This window comes from Sciurus vulgaris (assembly GCF_902686455.1).
Source record: "Sciurus vulgaris genome assembly, chromosome: 2".
NCBI lineage: Eukaryota > Metazoa > Chordata > Mammalia > Rodentia > Sciuridae > Sciurus > Sciurus vulgaris.
The window spans coordinates 41670878-41691343 of record NC_136462.1 but is presented as its reverse complement, the minus strand read 5'-3'; the positions used below and the strand labels follow the sequence as shown (position 1 = coordinate 41691343).

At 44.1% G+C, this 20466-nt stretch overlaps 1 protein-coding gene across 1 annotated transcript in view; it reads left to right on the top strand.

Moving 5' to 3' along the window:
- PRKCH (protein kinase C eta) overlaps positions 1 to 16713 on the top strand; it is a 228341-nt gene extending 211628 nt beyond the window's left edge. The window contains exons 13-14 of the mRNA XM_079125830.1: positions 13805 to 13948; positions 15421 to 16713. Of these exons, the coding sequence (XP_078981956.1) occupies positions 13805 to 13948; positions 15421 to 15567 (291 nt within the window). The 3' untranslated portion in view covers positions 15568 to 16713. The remainder of the gene's footprint in view (positions 1 to 13804; positions 13949 to 15420) is intronic.
- The last annotated feature ends 3753 nt before the right edge of the window (positions 16714 to 20466 follow it).

Below are 20466 nucleotides of genomic sequence, written 5' to 3'. Positions count from 1 at the left end.
ACCTTGAATCAGGAGACCTTTCTCTACTTATGCCACTGATTTTCAGTCCTTTCCTCTGTAAAGCAGTGGTGATAACCACCTACAGTGCCCACTTCAGATGAGGTAACATGGAAGCATTTTCAAAGTGAAGCACACAATGTAAGAGTAAGTTATTAGCACTGTTAAATTATGAGTAGTAATTTCACAACACAATTAAAGGTATCATTATCCTCATCCTTTACTTGAATAATCCAGTAACATCATCAAGCTTAATTATTAAGTGCTTAATTATATATGAGGCTGTGCTAGATTTTGTTCTTAAGAGATTATTTTTGTTTTCCTAAAAGCTTTAAATCTGAACCAAAGACACATAGGTGAGGTGTAAAGGCCAAATACATATTGACCCATTTATTCATTCAACAGGCTATGTACATGCATATATGTTTAGCAGGTGTAGTCTGCTATGTGCAGATTTTGTGCAAGACACTCTGGATCCAGTAATGAGCAAGTCAGACATCCTAGCCTTGTGGAATTATAGTCGAGTTGAGATGGGGAAGGAGAATGAGGTTTAAAAGAAGCAATTATACAAATAACTATATGCTTAACAATCTGATAAAAAGAAAAGTGTAAAAATTGCTTTCAAAGCATAACAGGCAAAACTAACCTGATCTGGGCTGTCCAAGGAGGCCATCCTAAGGAGATGGCATTTAAGCTGGGAATAAAGGCTGAAGAGAAATTGGTCAAGCTTACACTATAAACAGTTCTTGAGAAAGAAGTGATTTGGGGCAACTCAGTGCCAGAGTGACTGGAAGGTCATGAGCCAAAGGCCAGGGAAATGAGGGGTGAAGTCTGAAGGATATATATGGTAAGCCAGGAGGAGTTTGACTTTGAAGGGCCCAGGCCAGTCTGTGAAGGATTCAAGTAAGAGGAAGTAATCCAATCATTATGTCCTATTTAGAAGGTCAGTCACTCTGGCTTTGGGAGAAAGCATGAATGAACAAACCATAATATTTGCAGATAAAGTAATTTCTGGGATTTCTTTCAAAATAATCCAGGAGTAGGGGAAAGAACAGGTGAAACAAGTTTAGGCACCTGTCAATCACATCAAGGCTGAGTGCTGGGTGCCTTGAGCCCCTTTTGCTGTCCTCTCTACTTACCTATATTTGAAATTTTCAGTAACAGAAAAATGTAAACACCAACATATGAATGCATAGCTTAGATATGCTTAGCATGTGTGTGTGAACATTGCTAGCTTTTGAGTTCAGCCTTCATAAATGAAGGGAAACAACTTTAATAATACAAATATACAGAAAGAGTAAATGATGTGAACCACATACACGCTATCCTGTGGGTCTCAACTACATCTTTAAGTCCAAGCAAGAGTTGAAGCTTCCCTGACTGGAAGACTACATCCTCCTGATCCTTTTGGGCAACAGATAAAATGAGCCAGTGGTTTTTAGCACACTCATTTCTTCAGCACTCTTGAAGAATCTGTTGCCTTCTCAGGAAGTATCCTTCAACTCAAGTCAGTAGCTCACTGCACCCCAAAGAAGCATTTTTAACAAGTAAAAAGGAGTAAAAAGAAGGAATGAGTCCTCACAGGTAGACTCTGTCCCAACTGATGCCATTGTAACCGTGTGAGGTCCTTTTTCTGCCTGGCTGGGTGGGCCAGGAGAAGCAGGAAAAGCCAGGATCTCCAAACAATCCTGTACCATCCCGTCACATCCCCTCCACCCCCTGGCTCAGTGTGGTGGGTCATCTTGACCTGCCGTCCTGAGATTTCCTGATGACTTTTTAAAAATAAAAGTTCAGAACTCTTCCTGTAATTGGTGTCTACTAGATATTCCACTTACCTTTTTTATTGTTTTTCCCCCCTTCCAAAGGAAAACCTCTTTAAATTCTCTCTTTTTAAATGGAAGGCATTATTAATTATTCTGACTCTGGAAACCATGCACAGCCCCTTTTATTTAACATGCCACAGAGTTACAGATTCCCTCAGTGCCTCGTCTGTGTAAGAGTTCCCTGCTTTCAGGACCGCAAGGGGAATGGTGTCCATCCAGTGTCCCTCTGACAGTGTGTGGTTGGCAGGGAGGGTCGATTCCTTTGACTCCTAGTCCAACATAGCTTCCTACGCTTGCCCTTCCTGTCATCACCTTGGCCGCTCCCCTCCACCTCTGCCACCTCCAAGATTGTGGACATTGAGTTTCTTGTGGATGGCTGTCCTAAAATCCCACATAGACACGGATAGAGGACAAAGGACTTCCTTGTGAGAACACTTCACATGGGTCATAGGATTGGTGGGTAGAGCGGTAGTTAGAAGACACAGTTTTTAGCCCAGGATTTCTACTTGAAGAAGAAATTCGCAAGTCTTTAACCAGTGATCCTTACAATTAAAAATAACCCACAAGAGGACTATTTTCTTGCCCCTTTGTCTTTCTCGCCTTCGCTTAAATGCACCTGTCAAATCTATGTGCATGCTCTGAAGAGCCCACCTACCCACTCCCAGAGAAGAGATTATTAAAACTGGTGATATCTTTATAAGTTAACACAAAAAAGCTATCCAAAGATTTGCACATTTCTGTAAAGAGTAGATATAAGTTTTCCAGCTTGCTGACCTTAAAGTTTGGGGGTGGGGAGGTATGTATTATTTTATTTTATTTTCTGCTTGCTTTTTGGAATAAATACTAGGTGTTTCCTAATGTTACCAGGTTACCAAGTTTCTAAGCTGGTATTAAAATTATGCCAAAATTAAGCATAGTTTCCTTAGGGCTTCTGAGTTTGGCTCATCTAGCTCCAGAAAAGAGGGCCTGGGGAGATCCTTCATGAGTCCCGGAGCTTGGGAAGGTGATACCCACCTCAGAGGTTAGGCTTCTTTGCTGATTCAGCACCTATGGGAAACCATGTGCTTTGTGCTGACTCAGGTGAAGTCAACACCCTGGCCTCTGAGCTCACACAGGTGTCCAGGTTAGATAAGTGCTGAAAGGACTTTGGTGCATTCTCCTGAGTCACCTTTGTCAGCTCTGGAGGCATCATAAACTTGGCATCAGGAGGAGATTGTGAAGTGCTTTTGTTCCAAAGCTTTACAGAGGCTAATGTGTGTGCATCCGTGTGGGGGGTTATCTGTCATCGAACCCATCAGTCTCACCCTGTGCATTGTCTGCAGGAACCCTGCTTGCCTCGCACACAGGTGGGGAACCTCAGTGAATTCAGGGATTCTCCTTTATGTGTGAGTCCCACTTCTGAGGAGCATTGACTGGTACTCGCTCCCTGTCCCACTCCTGGCAGAGGTTGGAATGCTCAAGGGGGTGACCAAAAAGTAGTCAGCCATGAAGAAGCTTAGAAGGAGGAAGAAAAAACAGGACCAGAGTAATATAGAAGATCCAATTCCAGATCATTAAAACTAGTAATTCAAATACTGGTGCAGAGAAAATCCTAAAGAATTAACCAAAGACCCTGTCATAGGAGGGGTGATTAAGATGTAGCCCGGCAACGCTTCCCCAGGACTAGAGTCCCCATGAGGAGATGGAGCTGTTCACAGCTGCTTACCAAAGGTTCTGGTGGGATTAACACCTTCCAGAAGTGAGCCATTGATTCTCAGATCAAGACTGGTGTTGGCAAATAACAGAAAAGTGCTAATATTTCCAGAGACTTCATATATGGTGGGTTTTTTTTCTAATTAAATTTACTGTACTCAACTTCTTCCCCCCTCATTAGATTGTGTTTCCTGAGAATGGAGATCCTGATGTTTTGTTTGCAAGCAGCAGCATAATGGATTTCTTTTTGAATAGAGTACTCACACCATGTGCCTCTTTTATCTCCACCTCAACTAGGAAGATAAAAATGTCAAAGGCTTTCTGAAACGAGCATGGAATTTTTCTATGCTAAACCATGTCTTGTGGATCCAAAGAACTTTTTTGCTTTAGGTTAGGAAAATTCTTGAGAGCTAATGTACTTTTTTTCCTACTTTTTTCCCTACTTTCCTTGCCAACTCCATGATATTTAGCAGTTGATGATTAGGTTTGTTTGGACCCTAGAGATGATGTACATCCAGGATAAAGGCGGGCAGTGGCCTGGGCCTCATCAGGACAAAATAAAGGCTATTGTGTAATGAGCTTCTGGAGAAGCCTTCTCTAGCACTCGCTTCCTTCCAGTCCAGCATTAGGTTGATGTGACCTAGGTAGATGCTGAGTGTCTGGCGTGGGCAGCAAGGTAGCAGCAGCTTTCAACACTTTTAACAATTGGAGAGCAATGGGACCAGCCCCATCGGTGAGAGTGGCTTGAGGCTGGTTCACCAGAAGAAGACTACACCGGCTCACAAAGGGAATGGCATGACCTTGGGCTTCCATCTCTGAGACTCGCCTCTGACCTTCACCTGTTTTTACCCAACCGTCACATGACTTGAGTGAAGCTGTGGAGATGACTTTGGGTTCAGGAAAATAGTAATGTTGACAAAACACAGGAAAGACAGTGTTGCCAGCACCGTAAAGGGATTAGGGATGTATTCGTGAAGAGACTGCTGGGTTCAGTCAGGATGGAAAAGCCAGCCAACAATCCACTGTGAATTTAGTACTGTTCCTGCCACATTACGGGAACAGGAAGAGTACAGGGCACTCATCATACTGGGGTTTATTAGGAAGAAATAAAGCACGCTGTATAGTGTCTCTGGCGATACCTCTCAGAATATTCAGATGTAGGTCAACTATTACCTGCCAGTTAAGGCTTTGACCCACTTACACTCACACACCCCTGTGCCCACCGCTTCAAGAACAAGCTGAGGGAGATCCACTTGAACAAGTTGTATTTTATTTTATTTTTTTGTTTGTTTGTTTGAAGTACTGAGGATTGAACCCAGGGCCTTGTGCTTGTGAGGCAAGCACTCTACCAACTGAGCTATCTCCCAGCCCTTATTTTATTTTTTATAAAGAAAAGTCTACATTACACCCAAAGAACAGGTGGCTGAAGGAGGTACAGTCATCTCAAAATGTCAGCTTTCTTTCTCCCAGAGTTTGAATGAAGGATAAATGCAGACTGAGGAAATGGGATAAGATTCTAGAATCTTGATATTGGCACAGACCATGGAGGGCACCTACCTGACACTGGAGGACCAGCCAGGCTGTCCTGCAGATCTTTCCAATAGAAGTTCTGTTCCTCCTAGGAGAGCTCTTTGCATCACTTAATGGCATGGAGTATTTTTTCAAACTTTGTTTTTATTTTCTTTGTGGGATACTTACATTTGCCTCCTTTAACTTCTATGCCTTGAACTTATTTCTCTGATTTAAAGCTACCCAGTCCCTCAGCTAGCCAACAGCTCTTCAGGCACTTGGAGATACTGACAGTGTCCTGTCTTCTGCAACAGAGAGACCCTGGGTTGTTTAAAGGCAGATCAGGTGGTCAGATTGAAAGATGCCTCAGGTTCTCCCCAGGACGATTATTTTTCTCCTCCTTCTTTTAGTACCTATTCTGTCTCTTACACCCTCCACAGAATCAAGGGAGAAAGAATGTCACGTCACATGGGCCAGGAGAGCAAGTGTGAGATAAGGAAACCTGCCAAGTGCTGTGAATCCTCAGGGAAGTCCTCAGCGTCTGCCAGGATTCCTCCCAACCTGTCTTGTCCATACTTCTCTTTAAACCAGAATCCAGACAAGAAGATCAGCTACCTCAGGAAGAGTTGACACCTACTGGTAGAAAGCCGAGGCTTCTAGAGTCCAGCAGACCTGGGCTCAGTTCCACCTCCACCACTCCCAAACCATGTGACCTGAGCAGGTTATGGATGGGTCTGTGCCTCAGTTTCCTAATCTGTGAAATGGGAACAATAACCATGGCTTCCCTAAGGATTATCTAGAATGGATTTGAAACTTAAGTTAATGCCAGGTGCAATACAGGGTATTTAATCTGGCTCCCACCTGTCAAGCTGTAACATTTACAAAAACTGCGCCCTTCTTTTCTCCACCTTTCCCACTCCTGCAGCTGCCCCCTTCCCAGACCAGCCTGGACACCCGGCAGGGTGGTCCACTGCCATAGCCATGCAGATTGCTAGTTCCAGGCCTGCCAGTGACTTCCATCCAGATCCAATCTGAGCACGCCGGAGCAGCCTCTCCTCCTGGCACCTCCAGTGCTCTGCAGCAGCACTGTTCTGTGGAAGAACCCAGACTTGGGAAGACTGCAGTTGGCTTCCTTGGAGCCACTTGGGAATCCCATTACATGTCCTCCCCTCCTTCCAGCCCCATCCCACACCAGTGGATTGTGGTCAGCCTCACTCAGGTGCACATGCCTGCCTCTGCCTTCTCCTGCCAGAAAGTGACTTACTGACATGGGGTCAAGGCCCTCTGCCCCTCCTCTCCCATACTGCCTCATCTGCCAAGTCACATGCCCAGCCCTGTCCCTCTGTCATTGCCGCTCTGAGCTGGAGGGTGCTGCCGACAGGTCACCAGGTCTGTGCTACCCCACCTTAGCCAGAAATTAAAGAACAAGGTTGGAGACTGAGCTTCACGTGTGGGTCAGACTCTACTGTGACGGTAGTAAAAGACAGGTTCCTGTAGCCCATGCATGTGTGGGGGGTGCACTTGTTAGCCCCTGGGTGGCCTTCAGGCTGTGTGCCCAGGGCAGGTTGGCCATCTTGGCTGTGAACCATACTCTGTTCTGTGTCCTGTGCACTTTCTCTGCCTCCCTCCCCAGGACTCTTTAGAACCTTAAAAAGCCTTCTTCCCCTTTAGGAGTGTCTCCCTGGAATATTGACGGGAATGTCCTGTGGCTTGGTTTCCTTCCCTTCTGGCTTGGCAGCATCAGCTGCTGACTCTGTCTGCCTTTTGTTTAAGGTCTGAAATTGAATGAAAGAAGGTCACTTTGTTTACCCATCAGCCAAATCCAACCATTAGGTAGAAAAGGCAATGTTCTCTGGCTCCTGGAGGAAAATGTTATTAGACTAATTTCTCATCTCTTCTGTGGAAATCACACGTATTTTGAGAGAAGAAAAAATACTTTAGCCACAGCTTACATTTTAATGAGTTTCAAAGTACATTTGGATCCTGTTATCTCAAGAATCACAATTATACAGGGTTAGTTTAAACTCTCATCTGGAACTTTTGACAACTCAAAACCAAAGCCTTCTCAGGTATAGCAAAGCCCGCAAGACATAATGGGTCCAGCCCTGACAGCAGATTGACAAGTGGCTCTGTTGCACCCCTTTGCCTGCGTTTGGTATCTCCCTGCTGCTGTTAACACAGATACAATTGCACATTCAAACCCGAGTGTTATGTGTCTTCTTGTTTTAAGATTGCCTTAGAAAAGATTTGCTGTCAGAACATTGTTTTCCAAAGACCATTCCTACCATCCCACGGTTGGGCCCTGGGACTGTGAGAGCAGAAACAGATCTTGTTCTCTCTCCTGGCTGCAAAGTGACATGAGAGGGAGGAACAGATGAGTCCCAGGGTCAGGGCTTGCCTTAGATTTTAGTCTCTTCTCTCAGAGACTTGAGGTATAATAAAATGGACCTATAAGTTGTTTTAAAAGATACTACTAATGCTGTCATTTCTTGAAGGCTTTCTTTGTGTGAGGCACTTTACATTGATTTTCTTATTGTAACCTATTAAGTACAGGAAAATCTATGTTTTCTAGCGAGGAATCTAAGACCCAGAGGAGTTAAGAAATTTTCCCAAGGTCACACAGCTCCTCAGTGCTGAAACTGGTATACAAACCCAGACAGTGGAACACAGGCTGACTGGTTACCCTCTGAGTTCTCTGTATCCCTTATCCTTTATGTATCTTTCCCCGATTTGCAGTTTTCCCAGGACATTCTTAAACAAACATCATCGCATACATTTCTCTTGCGTGCTGCCTCAGGAGGGAGTAGGGCTGATGGCTTTGCCTGGGAGTCATACCTCCTCCGCAGCTTGGGAAGAACTGTGGAGCAGGCGTCTCATTCTCAGGGCCAGGTGTGCTTCTGAGTCCTTCCATACCCTCTCCTTCATTTCCACTTCCAGAAGGGCTGCAGAGGAAGGGGAATGCAAAGTGAGTCCGGGAGTCCTTGACCCCTCCACCGCTCTCCAGGGTGAGACCTGCGTTTTGGGTGGAATCAGACCTTCCTCCCCTGGGCCCTCACTCACTCTGCAGCTTATAAAGTGCTTTCGTTGGCCCCAGTAAATGTTCTACTTCCTTTGGTAAATGTGTTCAGAATCTTTCACGAAGTCACATTATTTTCCTTTTTGGCTGACTTTCTCATTTGGACCACAGTCAGGCAGAAGGTCAGTTGAGGTGAGGCAAGTTTTAAGTGTGACCCTCCGATGTGGACCAAAGGGATTGCTCTCAACACCATTGTTGCTAACTTGTTTGGCATTTGGGTCCCATTAGAGACACAAGCACATAGAGGAAGTTCTCTGTAAAAGCATTACGCTGTCACCCTTCAGGGCCGCCAGAGCAAGGTGTGGGAGGACCCCGTGCTGGGCCTCGGAAAACAAGGCCTTCATGGCTCCCATTCTGTACGGCCTCCCCAGTGAGTGCCATGACCAGTTTCAGGCCTGCGACTGTGCGACAGGTTTCCTGAACTCCCTGTCTCTGCGTCTTTGGAGAGGTGTAGCCATACAGGGGATGCAAGCCTCTCCCCAGAAAATTTCCATTTCCATCCCCACCTCATCCTTGGAATGGTTCCTGTCCTGCTTTCTGTTTGTCGGTACTCATCCCTCCTGGCTTCCCCATGAGCTCCTCCAGCTCTGCTCTCTGGTTTTCTTCTCCCACTGGGCGGGGGCCAGGAGTCATGAAAGTCAGCAAGTGATGTCAGCCAGGTGAGGCAGTAGGGAGTGCAGTGACATGCGACCCACGAGGGACTGTGCCCCACCAGAAGAGGCAGGCACTGCTCAACTCCAAGCCATTTCTGTCTCAGGCCCAGTGTAGCCCATTTTCCAAGAGAAGTTGGAATATCTGACTTTCATATGATGTGACTTTTCCTCCTTTTTATATGTTTGACAAGTAATTAAAATTATTTTAAAAGACACTTTGTGGACTAAATAAATGTGTCTAAGGACTGGACCTTGTCTAAATTCTTCCATTCACGTTCATTCTCTCTGTCACTCTCCACACACATACAGTCTAGTCTGCTGTCCCAGCTTCAGCTCTCCCTGCTTCCCCAAATGTTAATGTCTCTGGGAATTAGATCTCGCTAACCCTGGCCTGCAACCCAGATTTACATGGCTAGTCATCTCCATGTGGGGCCTGCATGCCTCACGTGCAAAACTGAGCTCATCCACCTCCCAGATTTGGCAAGTCTGTAAGATCTTGTCAACTTCAGTAACAAACAGAGAAAGAATCACCAGAAATTAATAAGCCTACTTGGAAACTGGCATTGCACTGGCCATACTAAACTACGAGCTTATTCAAGGAGGTTGAGGCAAGGAAAGCTTTTAAAGGCCAGAAGAGGAGGATTATATAAATTATCTTGAAATAATAATCCTAGGCTACCAGGGATAAGAATGAGGTTGGCATCTGTTCAGAGTTGGACAAGCAATTTGGGAGTAGATGTCCTTGCAGAAGCATTTTCTCTGTCATGTTGTTGTGGCCTTTGTGGATGCTGAATCTTTTGTCAGAGTCCTTTGTGACGTTCTCCTCCTTCATGAGCTCTCAACTTTCAGTTTGCATTGTTAGGGTTTTGACACGAGTGACTCCATTTTGATTCTAACAACTTTCACTATCTCAAGAAGGATGAGTTAAACGTCTTTGTTCCCCTGATAAAAACACTGCTACTGCTGATACTGCCATTAATACTAATACTGCAAAATAATAATTTGCTGCTTCTCTTTTTGTTTCCTGCTTCTGTAACTTCATCAAACAGCCAGAGAGGACTGTGCAATCTTGGATTTTGCCCTTCATTCCAGCCCCAGTCAGTTGGTAGACTGCTCATTCTTCCACAAGACTTCTAGGACTTGCTCCCAACTTTCCCTTCCCATTTATTAGAAGCTCTCTGAGTTCCTGGACTTCTGTGTTTCCTAGCCAGTGTTAGCCTCATGACTATTCATCTGGCTACCAATCCTTACCTCTCCATGCAGAATCCTCTCCTGAATCACAGGGCAGCTTTCGTCACTTACCTCTCTGGAAACTTTTGATGGATCTGACTGGCTCCAGTTCCTCAGCAATCCCTGTGTGCCAGCCATACAGCTCCCGCTCCTCTGCTCACACACCAGGTGCATGTATGCATCTGTGCATGTGTGACTGTGTTCTTTCTTTATGCCTAGACTAACTCGATAGTCCTCTTCATCTCCAGTCAAATGCCACCTTTGCCATGAGATTGTCACTTGCCTTCTCTCCAGCAGCCCAGCGCTGTCTGCCTGGACCAGCTCTAGATGTAGCCAAGTCTAAGCCTTTTTTCATTTCATCCATCTGTGTATTTGAAGGGTCATTTGCCTCTTCCCCTCCTTCAGATTCCCTCCTTGATGGAAAGACTCTGTCTTTGGCATCTGCATATCCCCCTGAAGCCTAGTGTAGGTGCATTCAGCAGACCCCCTGCAAACCTTTGTAAATGGAATGAAAGTGTGTGTTTGTGTGCGTTATCTAAGGTGGAGGATAGACATATTAAAGGGCTCAAGCCAGGGAATTAAAATCAAAACAAAACCGCTTGGTTATTCAGAAGGATTTGTAAGAATCCTGAGAGAGGGCTGGGGTTGTAGCTCAGTGGTAGAGTGCTTGCCTGGCACATGTGAGGCACTGGGTTTGATCCTTGGCACCACATAAAAACCAATAAATAAATTAAATAAAGGTATTGTGTCTACCTACAACTAAAACTAAATAAATATTTTTTTTTCTTAAAAGAAAGAATCCCAAGAGAAAATCTTAAGCTTGTGAAAGGATTATTCCAGATTTCCAGATACGAGGTTTTCGGTGGAGGAACTTCTGGAATTTGTTCTGCTTGTTCTCAGGCAATGCCTCTTCCATAGTGCCCTAAGGAAGCTTAGATTTGGTGCCAGAACCAGAGAAGAATGGGCAAAGTCTCTCAGACACCAGGGCCTCTGCCACCCTGGCATATAGTGGCCTGCACTGTTCCACTTGCCCAGAAGAACAAGTTGTACCCACATATTCACACGATATCCTCTGCTTGTGTCATTGGCAGGCCTGGGAATTTCCCACAAGGCATCTGGGTCGGTTCTGTTGTCCTTGTCTCCTGAGGCTTTTTTTTTTTTTTTTAATTAATTAATTAACATCTGCAGCATTGTTTTTTGCTAATCAGTTCATGGAATAGCAAGTGCTTATCCATCAGGGATTTGTATCACACTGACTTTCCCAAGGAGAGAATCTACTCATTTTGTTCTTGCAAGCATTTTCCCCTTCCTTCCTGGAGAAGGAAGTTTATCCAGGGAGATCCCAAGCAGTACAAACTCCGAGCTCTTACAGAATGGAGAAATTTATAAGACACTTATTTCCTGAGTCGATGTTAACCACTCTAGTGCCTGGAGTGGAAACTTCTCTGGTTGGGCCTGTGTAGCTCTGAATGCTCATTTGGTTCTGGGTCCCACCTCCAGACCACCACCCACTGAAGCCTTTAATTCCTTGTCACTTGGAGAGAGAAGAAGCCATTAAGCCCTATCAGTGTCCTCATTTTTTTATGCTTTTTTTTTTTTTTTTTTTTTTTTTTTGAAGCACTTTACAAAGTATTCTGTCAGATTGCTTAGGAAGTTTCACAGCCTCCTCCCTCAAGATCATTTTCATGTGAACTGACACTGGAGGCTTTTCAGTTTGGACACCTGCTTGGCAAGGGTAGCCACCGCCAAATCCTACCTTGGTATGTCTGCACCATCAACACGATTTTCTTTTTATTTATTCTGTAAATTCAGCTCTAAAGCCATTTCTGCAAACATCGCATTACTTTTATGTTCCCGATTCACATATGGAAAGGGGTGCCGTGGTGTTGCCGTGAGTTGTCATTAGTCTTTAAGGGTCGTTTGATTAATAAAGACAAAACTTTTTATCCAAGGTATATTTTTTTATGTTTTATTTTTTATTTTATTTTTTAAAATAGCTTTTATTTTTTAAAGGCTAATATGTGCATTACAGGAAACAAACAAAAAATACACAAGAACAAAGTCATCAAGTCACAAACAGCTTATTTGGATATGTTCTTCCTGGTCCTATGTATACAGATACAACAGCCCTCTTTGTGTGACTGAGTTTGCAGCACATATCATGCTTTTCCACACACATGGAATATTAACCAGCTCAAAATCTCAAAACTACATGCATATTTTTGACAACCAAGAATACACTATACCAACTCAATATGTTAGAAAAAAGTTGTAATCCTGCCTTTCTTTAGGTTCCGAAATTTTAGTGAAGATAGAAACAGCAACATATTGACAGTTACAACTAAAATAATGTACTTCCTTAATGCTCAATTTAAAATAAGACAAAGAAAAGAATACATCAAGCATAATGTTTCTAAGAGGGTTCATTATCAGATTTCTACTAACAGCAAGAAAGCATTTTCCCAGTGAATTAGAGAATTTCTATTGTACAGCCAGAAAATGGACACACATCAATGGCTCACATCAAAATAAAATTCTTGAGCACTTGCACCCAGAAAGAAGTGTGCTTCCTTCTGCCCTTCTCCTGCCAGCCTAATGAACAAGTCCTGATACACACTGCCAAGAGGTATAGCAACTTCATATCAAAGATACATCTTTTCTATAAATTATAACAAAAAGATATTTATAAGTTGGTTAATTCACTAGTTCTACTTTTAATGATACACTGTAACCTCAGGATATCTACGAAGCTTAGATGTTGTGAAATAAAGTATGAACTTTGTGCACAATAAACACAAGTCTTTACCAAAATATGCACATAAATCTATGGTTATAATCTAAAGCTGTCTTCTAGATATAGAGATTCTGGCAAAGAGCTATCCCCCCTAATAATTTTTTTTGAAATCAAATTAGGTTTAGTGTCTGAAGTTGAAAACCATATTCTGCCCATGAAAAGTTATCATCCTATATGAATCCTTGTCAGGAGGTGATCAAAACACCAAGGCCATTTTGCAAAATCCCAGCCTAGTTATCTTGATGAGCACTACATACCAAGGAACTTTCCTCCTTGATTTAAAAAAAAAAAAAAAAAAAAAAAGGCAGGGGACTTATATACAAACATTGCTTGAATGTTTGGCATCATTTATTTTAGCTTTTGGTCTTTCAGTCTATGCAGCAACAAATTCTCAATCCTGAAATTCATTTCAATGTAGAAATGAATGAAAAAAAATCATCTAGAATTAGAGTATCTTTGCCTCATAAAGAAAAGTAGCCAATTTTGTTTTTCCTTGATACAGAACACAGAACTTTTAAGGTTTTCACCCTCACTGCTTCTTCACACAGATCTTCCAAGATAATGACTCTCACTCTTCTCTCTGGTCTGGTCAGAGAGTGGGGAATCCTGGCCAGCTGGGCAGGTCTCCCTGAAAAATGGCACAGCTGTTCCTAAAAGTAGCCCCATTCATAAGATGCTGCTGTCAACCGCAGTTTTGGAGAAAGGCACACGATTTCACAAAGAGCTTCTCTTCTTTAAAGAGGAAAGAAAAATACTTGGTGTTTACAGAAAAGAAAACTGGCCCCTTCAGCCTTCGTTTAGTGGCCGTGTCTGAAATGGAAGTGGGGAAAGGCATAAATCCACACAGGCAGTCATGCCTTGGAGGCATGATTCATCCTGGCTGCGCTACCCGTGATGGAAAATCCAGCTCGCCAAGCAAGATGAGCTGGAAAGCTTCCCACGGGCTCGTGTGCCAGGGCTGATGCCTGCTGTCTTGTGACATAGCTGATGTATATGAAGGAATGACTGACTCTCTCTTTCTCTCTCTCAGTTCATGACCAAGAACCCCACCATGCGCTTGGGCAGCCTGACTCAGGGAGGTGAGCACGCTATCTTGAGGCATCCTTTCTTTAAGGAAATTGACTGGACCCAACTGAACCATCGCCAACTGGAACCACCCTTCCGACCCAGAATCGTAAGTGTCAAGGCCATTATAGTTGACTTTCTTCTTTCTTCAGTTGATCAGAATCCACTGGGAAGCCAGGTGTCCCCTGTGGAATGACAGACTGAAAGTCACCTGACACTTTACAGGGCAGCTTCACCCAGCAGAGGCTCCCGAGACATCTCTCCATGTGCCCAGGTTACTTCTCACAAGGTTTTCACCCCTTGCTTACCCTGGCTCTATCTTCCTTAACCTAAATTAAAATCTTCTGGAGTCTAAGATGCCTGAAATATTCCAGGTTTCCCCCAAAGAGTTTGGCTTATTGATAAGTCACTGTTCCTAGCCAGTTCCCTCATGTTTCTCAGGACATCATTGATACCTCTCCCAAAACCCCAAAGAAGTAGAGTAAGTGTGAGACCTTCTTTCACTGAAACTGACTCATTGGCTTGGAGAGCCTGAGTCTGCATTAGCCCCTGTGATACAGAGTTTAGGCCGGAACTGGCCACGCCCCTTTGACTGAGATGCTGAGAACACCAGGGCACCTCTCCAAGCTATGCCCTGAGTGTGGCAACACTCCTGAGGCTGGTCCAGCTCACTGTCTGAGAGCTGAGCTCTTATTCACTTGTGGGTCAAGAGATCCACAGTGGGAAGGCAGAGGAACCCGGCAAGCAATACATCAAGAGTCACAGGGAGGAAGAGTGGTCCAAAGGCAGAGGGAGAAGCCTCATTGAACCAGGTGAGAGAAGTGAGATGTCTAATGCTGGTGGAAATGGTCTTTACAGCCCTAGTTTATTAAAATATAAAGTACACAACTTTTCCAAACAGACAGTGAGCTGAATATGCTAGGCTTTGGACACCAAGCAGCTGGAAATAAAGCCACTTCCTTCAGTGGGCATTCCCCTGCCAGCTCCTCTGGGATTAGGGGAAGCTTTGCTGTCAGGCTGGAATCTGTAGTCCTGACTACACGGCCAGCCCAGCAGGGCCTAATACATCTGACTGGTGAGTAAAATGATAGGCAGTTTTTTCCTAAGCTCAGCATTTCCCAGAAATCTTTCAAGAACACTCTTCAAGTGTGTAGAACTGTGTGCAAACAATAGGCGAGGCAAGTGTGACCTTACTCAGCCTCTGTTGACAAATTTGAGCTCCTGTGCCCCTTGGTGAGACCTGCTGAGAAGTGGCACCTTGATGAACTGGAGAATAAAGGGTGAGTGAGCCAGATGGTTTGGGTGATCAAATTAATTCCTTAGCCTCCCAGTGGAAGGCTGGCCTGCTCAGCAAGATTTTCATGGGATTAGTGAATTGGTAGTTACCAAATGCCATAATAATACACAATGCAGTAGAATTGCTATAAAGTGCTATTTAATCATAATGATCATAACTGTAAATAATGCTCCTGAACAAGCTGCAGAGCAGTTCTCTGAACTCGCTGGAATGGGCTGAGTCCCGTGCAAGATGAGTAAGCCTCCAGTGCATAAAATCTGACCCTTGTTTTCTTTTTTTGACAGAAATCCCGAGAAGATGTCAGTAATTTTGACCCTGACTTCATAAAAGAAGAGCCAGTTTTAACTCCCATTGATGAGGGACATCTGCCTATGATTAATCAGGATGAGTTTAGAAACTTTTCCTTTGTGTCTCCAGAATTGCAACCCTAGCCTGATGTGGAAAGAGAGGTAGTGTGAGAATCAAAAGGGAACAGAGACTTTTCAGGAATCTCCTTTGTGGGGACTCCCCAGCATCTGCCTTAGAACACCAAGCTTACCTTCGAGGAGCGAATGTTCACAACTCTGTGAAGGACAGAACTTCAACAGAGCAACTATCTCCAGCCCCGAGGGAGCTGTGGTACTGGAGGTAGTTGATACTGAAATGAGATTTCATGAAGACATGTTCCACTCAGCCCATGAGTTTCTGAGGCTGTTGCAGGCTTGGGATGTTAACATGACCCAAAAGGCAAGGAATAATGAAGAATAAAACTAGGTCTTAGAAATTCTGAGCCAAATAGGCTTTTTACTTCAAAAGACAAATGAAGACTTTCTATAGACCACTCTGTGTCTTCTTTAAGCCGCCCAGCCCCTAAGATTGCAGTCTGCAGGACGACTCTAAATGCTCATGAAGAATTGAAAGGTCTTCTCAAGGAAATAAACAGCTTTCCAAACAGAACAATTCAATCTGAGGAAAAAAAGAAAATGGTATCCATGAAGCTCCCAATGAAAAGCCCAATGTTGGGCACCAAGACAACTGCCACAGTGTATTCTCTTACTTTCATTTAATAGATATTTATTGAGTGTCCAGTGAAAAGGAGCCATGATCCACAGTAGCATAAGCAGTAGATTTGCCTTTGTGAAGCTTCCATTCACTCTGGATTCCACTAATTTACCTGAAAGGTGATTGCATTCTGTGAAATGCCTCTCAGCAGTGCATATGTCCTACTTCTTTGTCTGCACATGACCCTCTTCTTCAAAGAAGGGTCCCTGCCCCAATAGCATGGTCAGCAGGCCAACCTCAGATGCTTGCTGGCTGCTGACCTGTGGAACCTGATCACGTCAGTATCACTCCGGACTCAACAGTGAAGAATTGCACGCCACTCACGTCAGTGACCAGATGTCTGGCTTATGTGTTAGCAGTTTATTTAAGTTATGTTTTAAGAGACGAAGAAGTTTGTTTGACATACAGTTTAATAATCAGACTTGGATCTTGTAAACAGGGCCTCTAGCATAGATGGACCTTATATTGTATAACCCACTTATGCAGTTGGAGAATTTTATCTGGCTGGAAATAAATGCATTTTGTAGCAAAAGAAATCTGTTTTTGTTGAAAAAGATTTGTCTCATTCCCACTCGGAGGGTAGATATCCAATCAAAATAAAAGCTTTGAGCATAATGGATAGAACTCGTGGCTTAAGGCAAATTCCTGAGGAGAGGCTGACACATGCTTCCTCTGTATGACCCTGAAATGGATGTAGCCTGTCCTTTACTGACCGTTACTTCTGTTCTAAATCAGGCCAATGACTGCTATTTATGGCTGCAACAGGCTAACCCTTGAAATCTCAGTGGCTAGACATAAAGTTTATTTCTCATCCATACAGAGTGTGCGTTCAACAGCCCTACTCCCTCTTCAAACTCTGCCATCTGGCAATCATAGCTCCCAACATTGCCAGAGCAAGGGAAGAGAGAGATGGCAGAGGTGCTTGCTGCTTAACTACCTCTTCTTAGAGGGACACCCATCACCTCTTCTTACATTTGATTGACCAGAATATGATTTCACTTTAACTACGTGAATTTTAGGTAAATATCCTACACATCCTCTCTCCTCAGATGTAAGTAATAGGATTTCTAGATGGGGGAATTAGCAGATGTGAAGTATCTGACCAGTACTGATGGTCTGTGTTGTAGTTCTTATTTTGCATTCCAAGGTAAAAAATTACCTTTGAATGAATAGGGCAATGTGAGGCCTCCCTGTAGATTTATTTAGCACTAAGCCGTTCATAGACAGCCTGTGAACAAGGCAAAGCTGTGAACCTTGTAGTTCCACATTCTCCCACCATTTCCACCGCTGATAGTCTGCATACTACAGTGCATCTTACACATGAGAATAAAGGGAGGCTCAGAGAAGTTGAGTTAGTTTGCTTCCTAAAGGTCTCAGACTTGGTAAAGTGTGGATCCAGATATAGAGTCCAAATCCTCAAGTTCTAATCCAACAACCCACTGGGAAAGAAAGGGATCATTCTGACTTTGGGGCTTGTTTGGCCTTCATAGCTACTTGGCAGCTCCAGGCCTTTTTTTGCTCCCTGGGGTTGATTAGCTTCTTGGTATGGTTTGTTCCACTCTGGTGAAGAACCATGGAAAATAAAGCATGCCTCCTGCATCATCTACAAAATTCATTCTCATAGCCATACACAGGACCCTAAATGAGGTCTTGAGGAGTCTGTATAATTAATCACAGTCCATACTCAAGCCTGCCTCCTAGGTCCTGCAGTTTGGGTTAAGTCTGTTCTTTTGAGATCATTCCAGACCCATCAGATTAACCAACAGCTAGCGATTTTGCGATAGTAGGGTTTGTGGTTCTTCTTCTCTTCCTTCTTTTATAAGTGAGGAGAGAGGATATACAGGATAATTTACCTAAAACTCAAAACATCTCCAATTCCTGAGTAGAGTTCTGTTCAGGAACATCTTCCTACAGTTTTCCTAAACCTTGCTCTCCCTTTGAGATCACAAGACTGCCCTTCCCGTACTTCCTGGAGCCGGCTTGTACAAGCTGGCAGCAAGCCATTTGGTCAGCAGGTGCTGAGTCTGCTGGGGCTGCCAGGTTCTCTGAGTTCAGCAGGCAGTGTGGAGACTAAGATGAGGTCACATTGTGACACTTCAGTCCCTCAGGACCAGAGCCTCTTGGGTAAGGAATCTTGAGATACCTCCCATCCTTATCATCACCCTCCTCTCCCCGACCCAGCCAGTCCTCATCCCCCATCTTTCCCCACTCTCCCAAATTATCCCATACTAGCTAAATGAAGCATGTGGTCTTAAGTGTTTCAAAGGAGAACTCCAAATGATTTTCTTTGAACTAGCAGCCTTTGCTCACAATGTTGTCACTTAATTACAGCTAACATTTACTGTGTTTATTAGATGTAAGACCTTGTTCTAAAGACTTTAAGTGTATTTACTTGTTCACTATGCCCATGTGGTGGGTACACTCATCTTCATTGCATAGATAGGAAAACTGAGACATAAGGAAACAAAGTAACTTGTTCGAAGTCACACAACTAAAGCAATGGGTCCCGGATTGAGACAGGCAATGCAGTTCCCATGTCCTTACTTTTAGCCCAAATTAGTAAGGTTCTTCAGTTAAAGCCATTTCTATTTTTCCCACCTTTGTGGGGTTTTGAGAGCCATTAGAAGGGTGTAATCTGTGGTGAGTAGGGAGCTTGAGATAAGCTGCCAGGCGGGCAGGACAGTGTTAGTCATCCCCTCTGCAGACTCACATATCAGCAGTGACTCGCCTGTTTTGCATATCACCAGTGCTGCTAACCCCTCTTCAGAGAACTGGGACAGGCCAGGATGATGCAATTGGCACTTCGACCTCTCTCCCAGAGGAAGAGGAAATTTTAGTCTAGGTCACACTGGATCCCAGAAATCTCATGTAGACTCTTGAGGTAACCTCTGAGCCTTGGTGGGGTTTCCAGTCTTTTCCTTGCCCCTCCTGGTGGCCTCTTCATGCTTCAGTACCTCCTGGCCACCCACTCCCTGGCTCAGTGCAGCGTCAGGAAGAAGGCTTGAGCCTCAGAGCTGCTTGGCAGTGTGCTGCTACAGCTACGGAACTAATGTGACTTGGTTGCAAAGACAAGAAAAGAAAAGAAAAGAAAAACACCCATTTGTCATGTATTGATCTTAATTGGATGCACAATGCTTTGAAAATATTCCAGCCACAGATTTGGCCTTGACCATTTTACAGCCCAACACCATAAAGCTTTCTCTTTTCTTTATTCCCAGACTTGGTCATCCTGGTTACTTCATCTGGCAGCGTTGACTTAAACCAACCAACCAGACAGACCCACTGAGATTGCCCCTGGCTCAGAGGCACATTGAGTCCTATAACTTCTCATTTTACGTCATCTGAAGATAAGGCTCAGATCCGACCTTAGACATTTGCAGTGGAAATGAGCCCTGTGGTCATATGTTCCTCTGAACTGAATTTCAGGTTGGACAGGGCGGGTCTGAGCAAGCTATAAACAGAGCTTTGTAGTCTCCCTTTCTTCCTGTGTTGAATTAGAACCAAAGCTAAGGGTGCCACCCTTGGCTTCAGCCTGTCCCCGCCCCACCTCCAGTCCCCCGTCCGTTCTCTCCCTCCTCCTCCCACATCTCATTCTTCTTTCCCCAATGCAATAAGTTGGTTTTGTACTCAGAGCCAAACCTGTTATATAGTCTGTTTTCTAACTATCAAGATGACATAAAATCTTGATTCACATTTATTTTATAAACTCTTTGAGAGCCCAGGAATGGCAGCCACCTTTCTCATGAATTTCTGCATCTGTAGTAGCATCACCCTGTGGCAGCTCTTGCTCCAGCACAAAACGGCCTAGGAGAGCAAGCCTTCCCTGTCCTGGGTTAAGAGGACTGGCCTGAACGAGGTACAGACCTTTGTGCTGAATCCAGCTTATTGCACGTTCTTGAGAAAAAGGGCTATTTCCCCAATGAGTGCACTCATTTGTGAAACGGAAGTGAGACTCGCAGCTGCCTGCCCTATGTGAATACTTCAGGGATTGGTTGTGATAATATATGACAAGCATTTACTACAGGGCCAGGATGTAGACAAGGCTCAAGCAGCATCAGCTATTGCTGCTATCATCTGTTCTAGTCCATAGAGGACTAAGGAAATGCTGCTGGTATGTCCACTAGGAAATGGACAGGGGGAATACCCATGTTCCTCACACTGTCCATCTCATGAGATGTGGATGCTGAAACCAGCTTGGAGGGAATTGATTTTTATAATTAAGTGCACAGCCTCCTCAGGAGACTTTGTAAAAACTTCTAGGATGTTTTGAACTCATCCTTCCTGGAATG